Below are 20,039 nucleotides of genomic sequence, written 5' to 3'. Positions count from 1 at the left end.
AAATATATAAAATATTCAACAAAAAAAAAGACATTAGCATTCCGGTCTTATTAATCTTTTTCTTCCAGTCCAAAACACAGCGCACGGACTTGTGTGACTGTGCCCTTTCTCGGTGTCCCCCAGCCAGCCAGCCTCATTGAGAGAGTGTTTCAATGGGGAGAAATCATCTATCTTCGTTAGTGACTGAAGCTAAATATGCTATGCATCTGGTCCTGGGCCCCCCCCCCCCGCCCCTTTAGTGCTACGGGTTATTTTATATAATGAGAGATGCATGCAACGAATACCTAATTGCGCGAGAGAGACCGTGTATGGCTTGTATTTACTAACATGCACAGGGCATTCTATATGCTAACTTCAGCACGTGCGCAATTTACATTATTTTAACTAGCCGTTATAGGAGCATATGCATTTATAGTGACCATACGCATTTATAGTGACCTTCTGGAGAATATGCACCATCTATTAGCCTAATAGTGGAAGGAGACGCTGTATTTGTGCTTCAAACACTGGAGTTGGAGAATGCCATCAGGCTAATCTAGGAAAAAAATATAACTTGGCCTTAGAAAGCAAATTACGGTGACACCAGCATCAGTGAGAGAATGCCTTTCTAAATCGACAGTTAACTAGGAGCATCTGAAGATGTGTGGATTTAAGTGGGCGCTAACAAAGCATGGCATTGGTGAATGAGCTGAGAGAGAGAGAGAGGAGAGAGAGGAGAGAGAGGAGAGAGAGGAGAGAGAGGAGAGAGAGGAGAGAGAGGAGAGAGAGGAGAGAGAGGAGAGAGAGGAGAGAGAGGAGAGAGAGGAGAGAGAGGAGAGAGAGGAGAGAGAGGAGAGAGGTAATGATGGGGGGGAACTGTTCTGTTGGACTGGACTACCCTCTGGTGGCTGGATGGGACTACTGCACCTAGTAGACCAGTGACGTCATGGATTTGGTTTGAATGAATGCATTGAGTAAGGACTGACTGCTGAACCCATCTGATATCAAATTAATGAAATAGGTTTGTCGTCTATCTGATTCAGAGTGATTAAAATTGAATCCATACTTATTACTGCTTTGTTCAGATCATGCTGTCTCCAGTGTTTCCCCCAAAGATTTTTTCCCTCAGCAGCGGTGGCAAAGTTAGCGTGGGGGGGGCCTCTTGGCAGCAGAGACAAAATGTTGCTGTTTTAAACCTAATTTCCTGCAATTCTACATATTTTGCCATGGGGCGGAGAGAACATTTTACCGTTTTAAAATTGGTTTCCTGCGCTCCTAAACATTTTGTCATGGCTTATGTCATGTTCTTACACCATCTGAGTGACTCAAATAATGAGGGCCCCCATGTAATGACATTTGGGGAATTTACGATAATCTTAGAAAAAATATAAATATATAGCTCCATTATCTTTCTACACACTTTATAATCTGGTTGTAGTCATTTATGTTTACAATGAAAACATTTGACCGTCCCAAAACTTACTTGGATTAGCTGGTAATGGGAGCTGGTTTTACTCACAGTGCTTTTGTCCTTCAGCAATTTATCAATGACTTCTATCAGGTGCTCCTTCTGATCCGGATCCAGGCTACGGAGAAGGAAAGCTTTGAGTCAACTCCCAGTTCCATTGCTTTACACACACACACACACACACACACCACACACACACAACCTGTAGAGTTTCTGGATGGCGTGGGCGGATGTTTTCCTGACGTAAGGGGACATGTCGGAGGCAGCCTCCTTGATGGCCAGCATCATGATGGGAACGATGATGGGGACTCTGATACTGGACAGAACCCTCAGAGCACTGGCTCTGATCAGCTGGTTAGGGTCCTGGTAGAGGACAGATGGGGAATATAAGGATTATCTTAACACACATTCACGAGCGCACACGCACTTCCACAAAGATGTACACAATGAGACAGAGTGAGGAAAGAAAAAGAGAAAAAAATAAAAGGACTGGAGACAGAAATCTCTCATGTGGTTTGGGTTAAGAGATACTGAAGACATGATACAGTACCACACACACACACACTGGGAGGAAGTGAAGCATGGTGTAGAGCTAGCAGGGGCTGAAATGGGTTTTCCAGCTCTGGGTCCTGAGACACATCAGGGTGACGGGGTGGGCTGTCTAAAAAACACAACTCTGTTGTCCACAGAACTTACAGAGAGACAGACAGCCTCTCTTTAAATGGCTCAATAGCCCTACACACACACACACACCTTTATACACGTACATACAAAATAATGACACTTTCTTCCAAGACCTGTATGAGTGTGTGGGAATTCAAAAAAGTAAAAAAAAACACACACAAAAAACACTCTGCATCAAAGCCTGCTGTGCGCACACACACACACACACACACACACACACACACACACACACACACACACACACACACACACACACACACACACACACACACGTGTTACCTTGAGGGCCCTCTGAAAGGTGCTGATGGACAGTAGGGCCAGGTCCTGCTGCTCCTCTGCATACCTCACCAGGTACACATACACCAACTTCTTCAGCTGGAACACACACAGACACACGTTGAATTAGTCAATGAAGAAATCCCAAGTCTATTGATTCACTTTTGGGTTGAGCTCAGTACACATTCCAAAATGTTTAGGTAACACTATTCTCCACACAGTGGAGAGAATGGCTAGACCTTGGATGTATTTCTTGGGCTGGTTGTTTTAGAGTGGGGAAAGCGGAGGTTGAAAGTGTTCCTGTTGGATATTATTACAGTCTAGATGGCATGTTGTTTCGGGGAGAGCAGAGAATGAGATTTAAAAAAATATATATTAAAAAAAAATGTTTTATTTGACTTCAGAAAGTTTGTTTGACTTCCTCCCCCTCCTCACACGTAGCGAAGACTGAGCTAATATTTGTCCAGTGTCCGACTGAGTTAAAAAGGATACTTCGGGATTTTGGCAATGAATGAGTGCAGCCCCCGCACTCGTCCTCCTAGCTCCTTCAAAACACCCACGCCCTTCATCTACTTCCAGAGTCAGATGAACTTGTGGATACCATTTTTATGTCTTTAAGTCTAGACTCTAGTATGAAGGAAGTTGCTAACTAGCGTTAGCGCAATGACTGAAAATCTATGGGTATCTTGCCAGATACTTCATACACTTCCGGTCATTGCGCTAACGCTAGTTAGCGTCGGCTCACGAAACGACCTCTTACTTCCTTCATACTGGACAGTCACAGACACATACAAATGGCATCCACAAGTTCATCGGACTCTGGTGGAAGTAGATGAAGGGCCACACTGGCAAAATCTCTAAGTATCCCTTTAAAGGTTGGCCCTGATTCACTTCAGTGTTATTCTGCGTACAGCTGTGGTTTTCAATCATCATTGCTGTGATTAGTGGGTGAATTAACATCATTACTGAGTCTAAGAGGGGACATAACCCATCTGGCCTTGTCTGAGGGGAATCACATCTTATCGAAAACGTCACAGAAAATAGATGCTCAAAATTAGGAATAGTAATCAAATATGCTAATGATTTCATTTCCATTATTTAATCAGTTATCAAATACCAATAACCATACTCCATATAGCCCTCCATCCCTCTCACACACACACACCTCAAGGCTTTCAAGTCTCGGGTTGTTGTTGCTCGCGCTGGTTGAAGTAAACAAAGCATCCTGATATTAAATCACACTAGTCCATCAATACTCTGTGTCCTCCAGTGCTGCTTTCTGATTAGAGACAATCAATAACACACAGCACAGCAGCAGAGGGGGGGGGGGGGGGGGGGGAGTGGGGGACAAGAGAGACAGAGTGACTGAGCTGCCCGCAGAGAGGTGAGGACAGAGAGAGCGTGAGAGAGAGAGAGCCACAGTGAGGGACCTAGCACTACCCTAGCATCTGGTGTGTGTGAGGAGAGAGGAGACGTGGCCACGGGCTCTCCTCTGCCAATTACCCACATGCTCCAGTTCCCTACCATGGGCTGCCCTGCCACACACACACACACACACACCTCACAGGCTGCCCCTCGTACAGCCTGTTTATTCTGCTGATCAATATTACCAGGCAGTGGTTCGGTGGTCTCCTCCTGGCAGTGGGAGGGACCTCATCCATCTTGTCTTAGATAGAATCTACTAAACATTATGCAAACAGAATGGAACTCATACCTCTATATTCTTACTGGCCACATTCTTCACCACAGCTGGGAACAGCTCGGAGGCATTCTTCCCCTTGGCGATCAGCTGTTGACACAACATCACTTGCATGTTTCACAGTATTCAATGTGTTATTAACACTGTACATACAATATACTACAGCAATGTACCGCACTGTAAATTGCATTTTGGAAATTGTCCACCAATTCTTCAAAGGAGGAATTTACAAATTGGCCTAATTTAATTATTGAGACTGGAACACCGAAGTACACTTGAACTGAGAATGCACTGCACTTAGCGGAAGTGCACTCCTCAGGCCTGGAATGTGTGTGCAGGTGGTGCTCACCGCAATGATCCTCTTCATGGCGTCCAGTTTGAGTGAGTCCTTATTGCTCTCCAGCATCTCTTTAAGGTCATCATTCCTGGTGGAGAGGAGAAAGAGATCAGAACATGTGCTGTATGCTATTTAATATCACCACACTGCTTTTTTTACATAGCGGACGGCCTTCTTTACACCTGTCAACTTCCACCGGTGTAGCCAAGAATTCTACACTTCCGCCGGTGTAAAATTCATTAGGCTAATGAGTTGAAGAACGTCATTGAATCGGGACTGGAAAACTGTGGTACACTTATAACAGAGATTTGAGATATTTGATCAAATTACAATCCTATCGCACAAAACAAAAAAGATATGCAGCCTGACTTGATCGATCTCTAGCCGTGTCCTTGGTGGGAGACAGGCCAAAGGTCTGCCAAGACCCAGACTAATACTGATCTATGGAGAGCATTATGTCCTGTATTAACTTGGCTCCTGCTAGAAATTGGTAGTCATGTGGAGAACCTCTCCGCAATACAACAGCCATTTTCAAGAGAGAGTAGCTTACACATACCGGTAGAGAACCATTCTAGTTCCATCAACGTCAAATGAAAATATAGGGTCTCAGATGACCTATTTTCGTAGGATACTCTTCCACACGGTCTACGATGCTCAAACTATCAACAGCCGCTTCAACAATTCATCCCGTCACTGTAGCGCCACACTCAAGTGGACGCATTTAAAATGTCACAGCATCTCTATGGAAACACCGTCAACCCGGAGAACAAGCAGAATCTCACATGATGTTAACCCAGCCAGGCCTACACGACCCTTACCCTTCCACAGAAGAATGTGAAGCCACACAGCAGGTCATTGATGAGAGAGCGAGAGAGAAAAAAATGTTTCTGCATCAGAATGGACTGTTGGGTTCAACACACCAGGCAGATGTTTCACATTGAACAACAACACGAGGAAGAATGGGTAGAGAGCGAATGAAAAACAACACAAATGAACCATATTGGGAGTTGTTGCCAGGCGCAGAGGAAAGAAAGTCACGTTGTGACTCACGATAATGTCACAATCAATAATCAGCTAGAGAGATGAGGAAACTAGGCGAGTTCGTAAACTTGAAAAGACACACACACACACAAGCATGTGATGAGATACTACTGCAGAGAACCCTTTGGTGAGTGTCTCGTCGGGGCCTCCGTTGGCGTGCGTGAGGGTGCTGCTCCTCCTGGCGAAGTTTGGTCTTTAAGGTGAGCTGAACGTTCTCAGCAGACACCAGAGCTGTCCTCACAGTCCCCACGAGTACACACACATTTCCTGACTGTCAGCTGGCTGTAACGTTCACTGTGGCTACTTCCCTCCAACCGCTTTTGCACTTCACAGGCAACCTCAGCACACAGCACTGAGAAATCACGGTGACCGTTCATAACTGCTACAGCATCTACAGGCCCGTCTGTTGCTCTCCTCTCTCTGTCCGTCTTCCTCGCTCCTCCTCTCTCAGCTGATGAGTCACAGGATGCCCCCTCCGCTGGCTAAAGCTCCGGCCCTCGCCCTGGCAGACAGAGCTCCCACTGGCCATCCGGTTGTATCCGCGAGTCCACACACACGTTTCCTGACTGTCAGCTGGTTGTAACGTTCGCTGTGGCTACTTCCCTCCAACCCGCTTTTGCACTTCACAGGCAGCGACCAACTGTAGTAGTCACAGGATACCCATTCTGCCGGCTAATGATCTAGCATTAGTGGTTCTGCTACACACACAGACAGACACTACGCATGCCCTCTCTGGTATGCTCTCTCCCTCTCTAAACTGAAGCTGTGACTGACAGCACCTTCTCCTTAAATCTGGCAGGGACTTTTAAGAAACCATCACATCCTTAGCTCGAAGATGATAACACGAGTGGCAAGATGAAGTGGCCCTCTTAAATGGCTACTAGTAGGCTTTGACTCTTCATTGCTTGTAAATGCAATGCAGAGACGGGTTGAAGTTTCCTGCCTGATGGATCTGTAGCTCTTGGACAGGGTCTACTTTCTCCTTCTCTCCTCTCCCCGTACTGTAGTTCTCTGCGTCTATGTGTAGCTGGGTGGTAGTTTGGTTCTCTCTGCCTGTGGCCACTTCCTCCAGGGGAAACAGGAAGGCCTTATCAGCCTCGGGGTAAACAGTGAGCAGCTTTCACCACCTATGTCCACAGCACAATGCTTCACGCCTGCCAAGTGCCCTTCAAGGGAACTGCTGACAGGGCTAGATAAAAAGTCCCTGCCAGCCTCACACCACCACCAGAAGAACCACACAGAGTTAGAACGACACCCCAACAACGCTACATGTCTCACTTCATGTTTAAACCAGCCTAGTCTCTTTTTCCAGGTTTTCAAGACTGGCAAGCAAGTCATTCACATAACGACCAGTAGGATAAAGCACTGTAAACAGCTCCAATCAGCTGACGCTATTGAGCCTACTACTGTCTGCCATGTCCTCTAGTGTTTATAACCAGGATGATAATGTTGTCAGACATGGCTCAGATGATATAGCCTAATACATAATCTGACATCACATGGAGGCCCTATAAAAACATGGGAAACTGAACCGCAGTGAAATAATATGGCGTTTTAAGAAGCAGCTGATCACTTGGGGACAACCAGCCAGTCACATGTTGCTGTGCTTCTGTCAAGGCCAGAGCAGTAGAGTGGACCGTGAGGTAACAAGAGCCCAGCCAATACAGAATAATCTACAGAAACGTGACTTTGACACAGACTGTGTCACATGACATTATTCAAACAGCATACTGACTGTGGTTTCATTTCATTGGAGAAAGCTGACTAACACAACGGCCACCTATCGATATGTTTATGACAAATAAAGTGCAAGAGAGGATTAAGCTTACGGCCATTAAATGCACATACGTCAAAAGGCAAGTAAAGTAACATTGACGATAGCTTCATTTAAAAGGAAACATAAAAACTCCATCAGTGCTTCGCTGCTTTCTGACTTACCATTCAAGTCTGCCATCTAGTGTTATGGTGCAATCACAGCGAGATCGAGAACTACACAGAGCAACATATTCTCAGAAATCAATCCCATGACCCTCTGTAGCTATTCCTGGAGAAATAATAGGATTGAATGGGTGTACCCAATATGATAAAACCTTCACCTACCCTTACACCCAGCCATGTCATTCAGATCTACGAGCGATGTGGGACTACTGGGTTGACTTCATAGAACAATGCTATCAGTCACTGACTTGAGTTTGGGGAGTAGAGAACAAACAAAATATATCTTCATTTGAAAACTATAATGTAAAGGGAATTAGGCTCATGGTGAATATAGAGTGAGTGAATTTATGAATGCCTGACAAAAGCCTAGATTATGTTAAGATGTGATACTGATAGGACAGACTCCCTACTATATCTCATAGTAAAGCCGAGGCATTGTGTGTCATAGTTTGTGTGTGGACAGTGGAATCATTCACATCCCCCCCAAGCCCGGCAGGCTCCAGCAGCCCAACCAAGAGTCATCTAGTCTCCATTACCAGACCTGGCCTACTGGCCCTGCCTCGCTGCTCAACAGACCAACCATCTGATCATGTGAGAGGACTTAAGAGATTGCCTTAGGGCCAAACCACGTTAAAATATTAGGCTGACGCAAGTCACTGCTCGACGGAGACAGAGATGGTTGAAAGTGTTCTACTGCCCGCTGCTATGAAGAGCAGCACTAGGCTACATGGAACAGACATACCAGTAGACATTCCATTGTATAATGATGACATGAGCACAATGCAAACATTTTCAATTAAACCTTTCTACGGGTGGGCTACCTCTTAAAACGGATAGAACTGATAGATAAGGGAAACAGTCCCAAGTGTGGAGAAAGAGACAAACTAACAGTAAGTGGCTAATTCAAAGCTTCCATGATAAATCATGTTGAATAAACATTCATATGATAATGGTTGACTGTTGGGGAGACTTTCCGGGAGAAAATGGCCTTCAGAGAAGACAGTGACTTGAGGCCTTGTCTGGAGCCAGCTGGGGAAAGACTAACCTACTGATAGTGAAATTATAACTGATCCAAGGCTACAGTTTGGGAAACACTGATTCACAGTAAACCCAATCCTACAGCTGAGTAAGTCAACTACTGGCCACGTATTCAAGATCATAATGAAGAAGATTAGGCTATATGGACCTGATCCTAGGTCAGCAACACTTTCTCTGAGATACTATGTGAATACAGGCCCTGATTTACAGTAAAAGACACATGACTACAGGATGAGGATGGCCGACCTAGTGATGGAACAGCCCTCTAGTGGTATCATAACGTGATGTTGATTGATGACATAGCACATTTTACACGTAATCAGTTCCTTTTTATCTCACTTTATCCAATTTATTTTAAATGGGTTGTTTACAAGGATTTTAAACAATATTTCAATGATATGCTACTGTTTGGCACTTATCCTAATCACTTGAGTTTATGACAGTGAGGGGAAAGAAGATGGGGTATATTTTTTTACCTGCGTTGTACCGAGGACCTTGGAGGACCACATCAATTGACTTGGGTAGCCAGACCAACTACAACAGAGCTTAGCCTATGTGCATAACACAGCCAGCATTATGTCCGTGTAGATGTTCATTTAGAATACATCGACCTCGCACAACTCTACAAACATAAAACGACGTGGTGGAAAAACATTGTTGAATGTAAAATATATGTATGTTAGAGAAAATGTCTGGTGGTGTCTCTTTGTCAACTTGTTGCTTTTTTGTTCATGTAAACATGTATTCCAAACACACGGCATCTTTGATAAATGAAACATTGCTTGCTGTCAACAAAAGCGTTTTAAACCGTGAAGCTACCATAGAGATGCAGCTGTATATCTAGCCAACTAGTTACCACTAGCATCCATCTTAGATAGCAAATTAAGTTGCAAACACAGTTTACACACAAGTAGGTTAATAAAATAATTAATTGCTAGCTAATTGACCTACTTTTTAAAGTTGGTGCTGAACAGGCCAAATCCAGCATTGGAGGAGGTCGGGGTAGTCTCCTGTCCAACCTCCACCGCTGAATCCGATCCTCCTTGGTCGTTATACGACAAGTTGTTGGTCGACATGCTCAACATTTGACGTTTCACAAATGTACAGAATGTTTTATTGTAGAAAGTAAAACTATCGGAAACAAAATCCCAGTCGTTAACAGTTTGATGATGCCAATTAGAAGAAGAAACGCAAAACAAAACTTTGTCCTGAACGTGCAACTTTTACCCCTTATCCACGCAGTACCGGAAGTAAGAGTTGGATACGTTTGTGTCAGAGTCACATGACAGGGGGAAGAGAAATCTGTCGTCCCTAGTTACCACAGTCACAAAGTCATAAACCCCGCCTATTTCTTCAATTCTCTACTTAAATTTGTATTTTAAACTTAACCCTAAGCTTAACTCTAAACTTAACCCCACTGCAATCCTTATGCCTAACCCTAACCGTAAATGAAGACCAAAAGGCTCATTTTAGTTTTCATTCATTTTTACGATAACCTATTATGACTTTGCAGCTGTAGTAGCTCCGTTGCCATGGCAACTTTGGCCGCAAGCCAATCAAATGAGTTTAGGGGTGTACTCAGTGACGCGCGTGCGCGCTAAACGAAAGCGTCCAGTATTTTTGTTATAGCGGTGGCGCAAGGAACTGGAGTTGAAGTAAACTTCAGAGCTAGATGATTAGCTGTCTGTCACTTCCTGAGGAGAGTCTAAAGTGCTCTGCAGTCTGCATAGTGAGAAATTCAGGTACTATTGTCTGGAGGATAAGCAGCCCATCTGTTTAGTGTGTCAATCTTCTAGAAAACACAAGAGTCATGACTGCTGCCCCATAGACGAAGATGTTCAGGACCTCAAGGAGAAGGTACAACGACGTAAAGACATGCGTTTTACAGAGTCACGTTTTTATTGAACATAATACATTTTCTATGTGAGGTGTTTATAAATACTGTATACAGATTATTATACTGTAAAATAAGGTGTTCTTTCGTTTCAGGGTGAACTCCAGAGAGCACTAAAACCCTTACAGGAGATGCTAAAGTATTTCAAAGAAGCTACAGAAATCTGTACTTCCACAATGCCTCACATTCAGGTAGGACGACGTTGAGTTTAATATAAGAGAAAGCAGCAATAATGTATTAGATCAATATTTAATTATGTTTGCATTTGGTTGCCAAATGTTTGATAGAGATGGCTAAATCATAATTTTGCACAGGTAGACTGTAGTAGGACTAATTCATTCACTACTGTACCGATGGTTAGATAAAATCAGACCAAAGTCCATCAACCAGACCATGGAATTGGTTTTCTGGATGAAATGTGAGAATTACAGTAACGTAATGTAATAACAGTTCTCACACTGTCTACAGAAACAATTCCAAGACACAGAGATGGAGATCAAGCATGAATTCAATGAGTTTCAGGAGTTTCTTAGAGATGAAGAGAAGGCCAGGTTTGACACACTGAGGCAGGAACAGTTTGTGAAGACTTCAGCATTGGGTTAATAGGATTGACCAGTTGAGACAAGAGATGTCATCACTTGTAAACACAATTGAAGCTATAGAGGATGAGCTATGAGATGGAGACACCTCATTCCTTTAGGTCAGGACTGCTCTAAGTTAACATGATTTGTTGGTGCATTTATACTGATAAATAGTGATAGATAAATATCGGAATTTAATCTGGTAGTTTGTTCTTCTGCATAACTACAAGACTATAATGGAAAGGTAAGTGAGCTGCATCCTGTCTCTCTCTTCTCTGTGTGTTCTGAACCGCCACAGCACAACCCCCACTGACTCCAGAATATTCTTCCAGAGCCCAGTGCACACTGCTAGATCCAAATACACAGCTGGTCTCAGGAGCACTGATTGATGTGGCTAAACATCTGGGCAATCTGCAGTTCAAAGCTTGGGAGAAGATGCAGAGGAATGGGATTGTCACTTACAGTTTGTATCCATTTTTTTTTTATCTTAGTAAATATTGGTGGTGGACACCAATATTGATAATTCGATATGATATTGATATGAGCAAGGCATATCGTGAAAGGTTTATTATTCCTGTTAACCTGACCTGGCCCAATGGGCAATCCGCAAGCAGTTGTCTGGACTTCACAGAGCTGTGGAAGTGAACAGAAAAGTGAAAATGTTATATAGGGCTGTTAACGTTAATAACCTGTTAAGGAGTGACATGTTTTTTTGCCGCAATTTTTGTTGATGCCGTTAATCCATTTCTCCATTTCTTCACCGCACAGAACTTTTTAAGCGCACGTGTTTCCACACGGGCCCTTTTAGGCGCAGAACACGACACGGAACACAGCTACAGCAGAGAGGAAGAGAGGCCAAAGATTATGGATATACTGACAAGATACATGTCTCTCCGCCCTAACGATGGGAGTCGTTGTCCAAAAAGCTCCTGCCTATCCTTTCTAGATCCTGCCTATCCTTTCTTTGGATTAGTGGATACATCTCATTATTGTAAACCTTTTTTGAATACTCGATGAGGGTTGTTGAGGTCAACCGCCTGTATTCAATGGAGAGGTGCTTTGCTACTATCCTCATACCAGATTTTCGGCGGAAAATCTGTTTCCCTCCAACAGGTGGCATTTTTTCTCAACTTTTTTTTGCCCACCAGGTAAGGAGTGTTTGTATGGAGATCATTGAGAGTGTCGAATTTGGTCAACAAAAAACTGAATGGCTTATTTTCCTCATGAGATTTATTTGATCTAATAGAAGTTTCTTAATGCCAAAATTGTTACGAGTGTACTGATGTGTGTATGTGCAGTACCGGTCAAAAGTTTGGACACACCTACTCATTCTAGGGTTTTTCTTTATTTTTACTATTTTATACATTGTAGAATAATAGTGAAGACATCAAAACCAAGAAATAACACATATGGAATCATGTAGTAACCAAAAAAGTGTTAAACAAATAAAAATGTAGCCACCCTTTGCCTTGATGACAGCTTTGACATTCTCTTAACCAGCTTCATGAGGAATGCTTTTCCAACAGTCTTGAAGAGTACCCACATATGCTGAGCACTTCACTCTGAAGGATGCTTTTCCTTCACTCTGCGGTCCAACTCAACCCAAACCATCTCAATTGGGTTGAAGTCGGGTGATTGTGGAGGCCAGGTCATCTGATGCAGCACTCCATCACTCTCCTTCTTGGTCAAATAGCCCTTATACAGCCTGGAGATGTGTTTTGGGTCATATTGTCCTGTTGAAAAACAAATGATAGTCCCACTAAGCGCAAACCAGATGGGATGGCCTTTCGCTGCAGAATGCTGTGGATGTCATGCTGGTTAAGTGTGCCTTGAATTCTAAATAAAGCACCGACAGTGTCACCAGAAAAGCACCATCACACCTCCTCCTCCATGCTTCACAGTGGGAACCACACATGCAGAGAATATCCGTTCACCTACTCTACGTCTCACAAAGACACGGCGGTTGGAACCAAAAATCTCAAATTTGCACTCATCAGACCAAAGGACATATTTCCACCTCTCTAATGTCCATTGCTCGTGTTTCTTGGCCCAAGCAAGTCTCTTCTTATTATTGGTGTCCTTTAGTAGTGGTTTCTTTGCAGCAATTCGACCATGAAGGACTGATTCTCCCCCGAAAGATGAGTCTGTTACTTGAACTATGTGAAGCATTTATTTGGGCTGCAATCTGAGGTGCAGTTAACTGTAATGAACTTATCCTCTGCAGCAGAGGTAACTGGTTCTTCCTTTCCTGTGGCAGTCCTCATGAGAGCCAGATTCATCATAGCGCTTGATGGTTTTTGCGACTGCACTTGAAGAAAAGTTCAAAGTTCTTGAAATTTTCCGCATTAACTGACCTTCATGTCTTAAAGTAATGATCGACTGTCGTTTCTCTTTGCTTATTTGAGCTGTTCTTGCCATAATATAGACTTGGTCTTTTACCAAATAGGGCTATCTTCTGTATTCATAACACCTTGTCATAACACAACTAATTGAATGAAACGCATTAAAAAGGAAAGAAATTGAACAAATTAACTTCACAAGGCACACCTGTTAATTGAAATGCATTCCAGGTGACTACCTAATGAAGCTGGTTGAGAGAATGCCAAGAGTGTGCAAAGCTGTCATCCAGGCAAAGGGTGGCTACATTGAAGAATCTCAAATATAAAATATTTTTTGATTTGTTTAACACTTTTTTGGTTATTATATGATTCCATATGTGTTATTGCATAGTTTTGATGTCGTCACTATTATTCTACAATGTAGAAAATAGTCAAAATAAAGAAAAACCCTGGAATGAGTAGGTTTGTCCAATCTTTTGACGGGCACTGTATATATACATGTCACGCCCTGACCGTAGAGATCCTTTTTATGTCTATTTTTGGTTGGTCAGGGCGTGAGTTTGGGTGGGCATTCTATGTCTGGTGTTCTATGTTGTCCTTGTTTTGTATTTCTATGTGTTTGGCCTGGTATGGTTCTCAATCAGAGGCAGCTGTCTATCGTTGTCTCTGATTGAGAATCATACTTAGGTAGCCTGTTCCCACCTGTGTTTGTGGGTGGTTGTTTTCTGTTTTGTGTGTTCACCTTACAGGACTGTTCGTTTATCGTTTTTTCAAGTGTTTCATATTTTAATTAAAATAATGAACACTTACCACGCTGCACCTTGGTCCTCCTCTCCTTCTCCAGACGACGAACGTTACAATACAGTGCATTCAGAAAATATTCAGACCATATTCAGACCACTTTTTCCACATTTTGTTACATTACAGCCTTATAGTAAAATTGATTAAATCCCCCCCCCCCCCCCCCCCCCCCCAAAGCAAAAACAGTAAAAGTAAAAACTGATAACATTTAAATAAGTGTTCAGACCCTTTACTCAGTACTTTGTTGAAGCACCTTTGGCAGCGATTGCAGCTTTTAGTCTTCTTGGGTATGATGCTACAAGCTTGGCACACCTGTATTTGGGGAGTTTCTCCCATTCTTCTCTGCAGATCCTCTCAAGCTCTGTCAGGTTGGATGGGGAGCATCACAGCACAGCTATTTTCAGGTCTCTCCATAGATGTTAGATCGGGTTCAAGTCCGAGCTCTGGCTGGGCCACTCAAGGACATTCCGAGACTTGTCCCGAAGCCACTCCTGCGTTGTCTTGGTTGTTTGTTTCGATCCCGTCTGAGGTCCTCAGCGCTCTGGAGCAGGTTTTCATCAAGGATCTCTCTGTACTTTGCTCCGTTTATCTTTCCCTCGATCCTGACTAGTCTCCCAGTCCCTTCCGCTGAAAAACATCCCCACAGCATGATGCTTCCACCACCATGCTACACCATTGGGATGATGCCAGGTTTCCTCCAGATGTGACGCTTGACATTCAGGCTAAAGAGTTCAATCTTGGTTTCATCAGACCAGAGAATCTTGTTTCTCATGGTCTGTGAGTTCTTTTGGTGCCTTTTGGAAAACTCCAAGCGGGCTGTCATGTGACTGAATGAATTTGGCTTGGCACCTAAAACCCTCACAAACTTTTACAGATGCACAATTGAGAGCATCCTGTCGGGCTGTATCACCGCCTGGTATGGCAACTGCACTGCCTGCAACCGCAGGGCTCTCCAGAGGGTGGTGAGGTCTGCCCAACGCATCACCGGGGGCAAACTACCTGCCCTTCAGGACACCTACACCACCCGATGTCACAGGAAGGCCAAAAAGATCATCAAGAACAACAATCACTCGAGTCACTGCCTGTTCACCCCACTATCATCCAGAAGGCGAGGTCAGTACAGGTGCATCAAAGCTGTGACCGAGAGACTGAAAAACAGCTTCTATCTCAAGGCCATCTGTTAAATAGCCATCACTAGGCGGCTTCCACCTAGTTACGTAACCCTGCACCTTAGAGGCTGCTGCCCCATATACATAGACTTGAAATCACTGGCCACTTTAATAATGGAACACTATGCCACTCTGACATTGCTCATCCTAATTTTTACATTTTCCTTAATTCCATTCTTTTACTTTTAGTTTGTGTGAATTGTTAGATATTACTGCACTGTTGGAGCTAGAAACACAAGCATTTCACTACACCCGCAATAACATCTGCTAAGCATGTGTATGTGACAAATAAAATGTGATTTTGATTTGAGGAGTGGCTTCCGTCTGGCCACTCTACCATAAAGGCCTGATTGATAGAGAGCTTCAGGTATGGTTGATATGATATGTGTCTGAATACTTATGTAAATAAGGTATTTCTGTCTTTTTCTTTTTAATACATTTGCAAAAATGTCTAAACCTGTTTTCGCTTCGTCATTTTGGGGTATATTGTGTGCAGATTGATAAGGAAATAACATAATTGTATCTCTTTTAGAATAAGGCTGTAACGTAACTTGAATTGTTTTTCACATTTTTGTTGTCTGAATACTTTCCGAATGCACTGTATATGACACGTGACATCACGGCAATTTTGAGAAAAAATACTTCATATTGGAGTTGTCTCTAGGTGGCTATGCATATTCGTAGTATGAGGCTAGTAGCATAGCGTTTATCTCCATTGAATACAGGCGGTTGACGTCAACAACCTTGATCAAATATTCAAAAAAGGATTACAATATTGAGATGTATCCACCAATCCAAAGAAAGGATAGCCGGGAGCTAGACATCCTGCTGTTCTGCTTTGTGGACTACGATTCCCATTGTTAGGGCGGAGAGACATGTAATCTTGCCAGTATATCCATAGTCTTTGCCTACAGTCAATGCTTGCGCCTTTACATTACTGTGTCTATAGTTACCACAGCTACAAAGGCAAAATTGGCTAAACCTAACAGTAACCACACCGCTAATCTTAGGCCTAACCTTAAATTAAGACCAAAAGCAAATTTTTGTTTTCATTAAATTTTACGATATAGCCTATATATCGTAAACATGTATGATAACAAACATTTGCTTTCATGAAAACAAACATTTGAAATAGGTGGTGTTTATGACTTTGTGGCTATGGTAACTAGTGACAACCCCTTTACATTTCTGAAGACTGTGTGCCTCTTGCCAAAATCATGTAAAAGTTATGCCCAATATTGCCGGAGATATGTTTTTTTTCTTTCTGTCGTGAATTCATGAGCATGTCGTGGGCCGTTTTAAACTAGTCGCAAGACGGTATTTTTGGGTTTGATAATAAACATTGTTTATCTAGCTAGTCATGTTACCTAGCTAGCTAGAAACCTGATAACTTGACCACTGACTAGGCTATGCACAAATTTGGATGGCACAGGAAGAACTGAAAAGGAATAGGCTACTCAACAAAAAAAAAGGGGGGTGGTTTATCGGGGTGGATGTATAACGCGAATGTCTAGCAGCCCAAAGGTTGTGAGTTCGAATCTCATCACGGACAACTTTAGCATTTTAGCTGATTAGCAACTTTAACTACTTACCACTTAGCATGTTAGCTAACCCTTCCTCTAACCCTTTTAGCTAACCCTTTCACCTAACTCCTAAACTTAACCCTAACCAAGCTAATGTTAGTCACCTAGCTAGAATTCGTAACATATTGTACATTTTGAGAATTTGTAATATAATTCGTAAATTATATATACATATATATAATGCGAATTGTAATATGTAACATATTATACTAAAAGGGTGATGGACAACCACAAGTGAATACAGACCATACTAAATGTAACGTATCATACTAAATGGAGTATCTTGGATTTACTTACAGAATAATATGAAATGCTCTGACACCAGGTTGGGCTACTCAAAGAGATGCTTCAAAGGTACAGTAGGCTGCATTTTCCAGAGTGGGGTGTGTATGATTGTGTGTGTGTGGTGTGAGAGGATGTGTGTGAAAGCTAGAGTAAGTGAGAGAGCGGGTGTGGGAGGGAGGGAGAGTGTAAGATTAAAATAATCGGAACAGTACAGATTGCTACAGAGTTTTCATAATATTGTTGGACAAGTTTAAAAGCTCCTTGTTCTTTTGTATCCATAGAGCAATTTATTTTTTCCCTATAGTCACACTCATTTAGAATGCCTAAAGCTTTAACAGTACTTAAGTGCTGTGCACAAGTGTTCAACTTCAAGAACATTGATAAGAGGAAGTAGGCCTACTTAAACATTGGGAGGATTAATAGCTGTATGTTACAGTGACATTTGTGTTGTTAATTGTAAAATTATATTAACATTTAGATGTAGATAATTTAGTTGTTCCGTCCCTTACAGTCAAAACATAGTATGCCTGTAACTCAATGCACTGCTTTTTTTTTTTTTTTAGGGCCAAAGTTTAGCAAATTCTAAAATTGCGACTAACTAATGCCATTAACTCGACAACCCTAATTTTCTACAAACCGATATGATCTTGATATCGACTCGGAAAAATGCAACTGATATCGTTTTTTTTCTTCTCCATATCGGTGCCCATCACTCGTAAATACTTTACCCACTGAAGTTTTTTTCTTCAGAAAAATACTATCACTGGTATGTGCCTTGGTACCCAGGTGTACACACTAACCAACAGGTTTCTGTGCCTTTGCCTAAGGCTTAGGGCATACAAATGTTACTATGTAATGTTCAAGCTAATTCCATCGCTAAGGGCATACAAATGTTACTATGTAATGTACAAGCTAACTCCATCGCTTAGGGCATACAAATGTTACTATGTAATGTACAAGCTAACTCCATCACTGAGAGTAGGGAACTACCCTGAATTACACAACTACTAGGAATTTGACTCGTTCATTGTCGTGTCAACAAGAAGACCGAAGAGGTTGCAAACAACGAGAAAACCAACAACAACAAAAATCACCCACTTATTTAAGACTAAAGTATCTCTGATCTTTCCACTCAGCTCCTGTGATTCTGGAACCCAACACTGCCCACTCACAAATTGTCCTGTCTGATGATCTTCCCATTGGCACACACTTGGAGCACAGCATGCCGCTTCCTGACAAGCCAGAGAGGTTTGATAAATGGCCCTCGGTCCTGGGCTCTGAGGGCTTTGACTCAGGCTTACACACTTAGGATGTTGTGGTTGGGGAAAATGAAGAGTGGATGGTGGGTGTTCTATCAGAGTCTGCCCTGAGGAAGGTAGAAATAAAGACTAGAGACCAGTCCTGGGGTTTAACACACTTGTATGATACATACAAAGCTTTTTCCCCACCAAATGACCAAATCCTCCTCACTGTAGACTATACCAGGACAATTAGAGTGCAGCTGGACTGGGACAAAGGAACACTCATTCTCTAACCTTGATAATGCATATACACACGTCCACACACACTTTTACTGAGAGAGTCTCCGCATCTTGGTAATAACAGCAAATACCCTCTGACGATCTTACCTGGGGAGGTCACGTTAGTGATATCACCTGTCAAGTGTAAAGCCGATCCAGACTCTGACAATGAAAATTAATAGAAGAATGCTTCTTTGTCTGTCATTTTTAGATCACGAAAACTGGTGTCTTTTGATGTTTTTCAGTGGAACTGCAGTCAGAACCAGCTGATACCAGTGGCATTTGTTGTAAGCAAAATGCTCTGTTCATTTGGATTTTAGTTGATGTTTCATGTTGATATGTCACCAAGATAAATTTTCATTGTGCCATTTTTTTTGTCTTGAGAGAAGAGAATATTTTATGTAAAGGTTAATGAGTCCATTAAGACATGATTAAAACAATTCATTTTTAACTGGACACAAGTCACTCTTTATTAATATTATTATTATTCTGATAAATCTCTTCACGCTGCCATCTGGATCTGAGCTCAGCATAATACTGTTTGACTGTTTCATCAATGAAACTGTTTGTTTCCTGAAGAATGTCTGTTACGGTAGATGGCAGCAATGGACCAGTATTTGATTAGGCATGACTGCAAACTGCTGACTTAATTTGACTGTGAAATAGAAGCCCATTCAGCCAGCCATGTTCACCAACATCAGCAAAAGGAGAACAGAAGATACTGACCCTACCGTTATGCTTTTTTAGTGAGCTGCACTGTGGTCAGAATGCAATCATGGTTACATTATTAAGACACCGTGAAGCCTGGCGTGAGATATGGGTCGGAAAACGTACTTCAGTGTAGGAATGGGATATGCCTGTGTACTCAATGTTACCTTTATCCACACTGATACATCGAGAAGCTTGAAATACTGCTGGTTTTCCCGGAAACTGCCCTTTTTGTCCTTATGCTAGCTAACAGTAGCCACCTCAACCATTTTGGAACATTGTTCATTGCGACGTGCTATTCCATAATGGCTGCTGTGGCTACTGCTAGCTAGCAGTATTTCAATCTTCTGGATGGAGCAGTGTGGATAAAGGGATAATTTTTTCGGAACATATCTGGTGCCGGCTCCACAGTGTCTTAATGTAACCATGATTGCGCTACGACCCAGTGCAGCTCAGTAAACAAGCGTACTGGTAGGGTCGGTATCTTCTGTGCTGTAACATTTGGATACTCATTGATTTACCCATTTTATTTCTCTTCAGTTTTCTCTTGCTTGAGGCTATTTAGAACTTTCTTGGCGATAGCCTGTGGTCACCCTCCTCTTGTGACCAGGCTGCATCTAGATAGATTGGAAATCGCTTCCTTGTCTCCTTCTGAGAGAACTGAACAGATAAAGGTAAATTCATATTGGACTTCCTGTC

At 42.6% G+C, this 20,039-nt stretch overlaps 1 protein-coding gene and 1 long non-coding RNA gene across 2 annotated transcripts in view; one reads left to right on the top strand and one right to left on the bottom strand.

Annotated features, from left to right (window-relative positions):
* Positions 1 to 9,699, bottom strand: part of LOC120020959 (AP-3 complex subunit beta-1-like) — a 56,599-nt gene extending 46,900 nt beyond the window's left edge. The window contains exons 1-6 of the mRNA XM_038964625.1: positions 9,412 to 9,699; positions 4,456 to 4,531; positions 4,122 to 4,196; positions 2,411 to 2,506; positions 1,650 to 1,810; positions 1,499 to 1,565 (exon numbers count right to left, since the gene is read on the bottom strand). Of these exons, the coding sequence (XP_038820553.1) occupies positions 1,499 to 1,565; positions 1,650 to 1,810; positions 2,411 to 2,506; positions 4,122 to 4,196; positions 4,456 to 4,531; positions 9,412 to 9,545 (609 nt within the window). The 5' untranslated portion in view covers positions 9,546 to 9,699. The remainder of the gene's footprint in view (positions 1 to 1,498; positions 1,566 to 1,649; positions 1,811 to 2,410; positions 2,507 to 4,121; positions 4,197 to 4,455; positions 4,532 to 9,411) is intronic.
* A 437-nt stretch (positions 9,700 to 10,136) lies between these two features.
* Positions 10,137 to 19,024, top strand: LOC120021759. Its single transcript, XR_005472546.1, has 4 exons — positions 10,137 to 10,317; positions 10,450 to 10,545; positions 11,234 to 11,398; positions 18,249 to 19,024. It is a non-coding gene; the product is annotated as an uncharacterized LOC120021759 (long non-coding RNA).
* The last annotated feature ends 1,015 nt before the right edge of the window (positions 19,025 to 20,039 follow it).

This window comes from Salvelinus namaycush, chromosome 26, assembly GCF_016432855.1.
Source record: "Salvelinus namaycush isolate Seneca chromosome 26, SaNama_1.0, whole genome shotgun sequence".
NCBI lineage: Eukaryota > Metazoa > Chordata > Actinopteri > Salmoniformes > Salmonidae > Salvelinus > Salvelinus namaycush.
The sequence above is the reverse complement of the archived record's forward strand: the minus strand, read 5'-3'. Positions and strand labels throughout refer to the sequence as shown.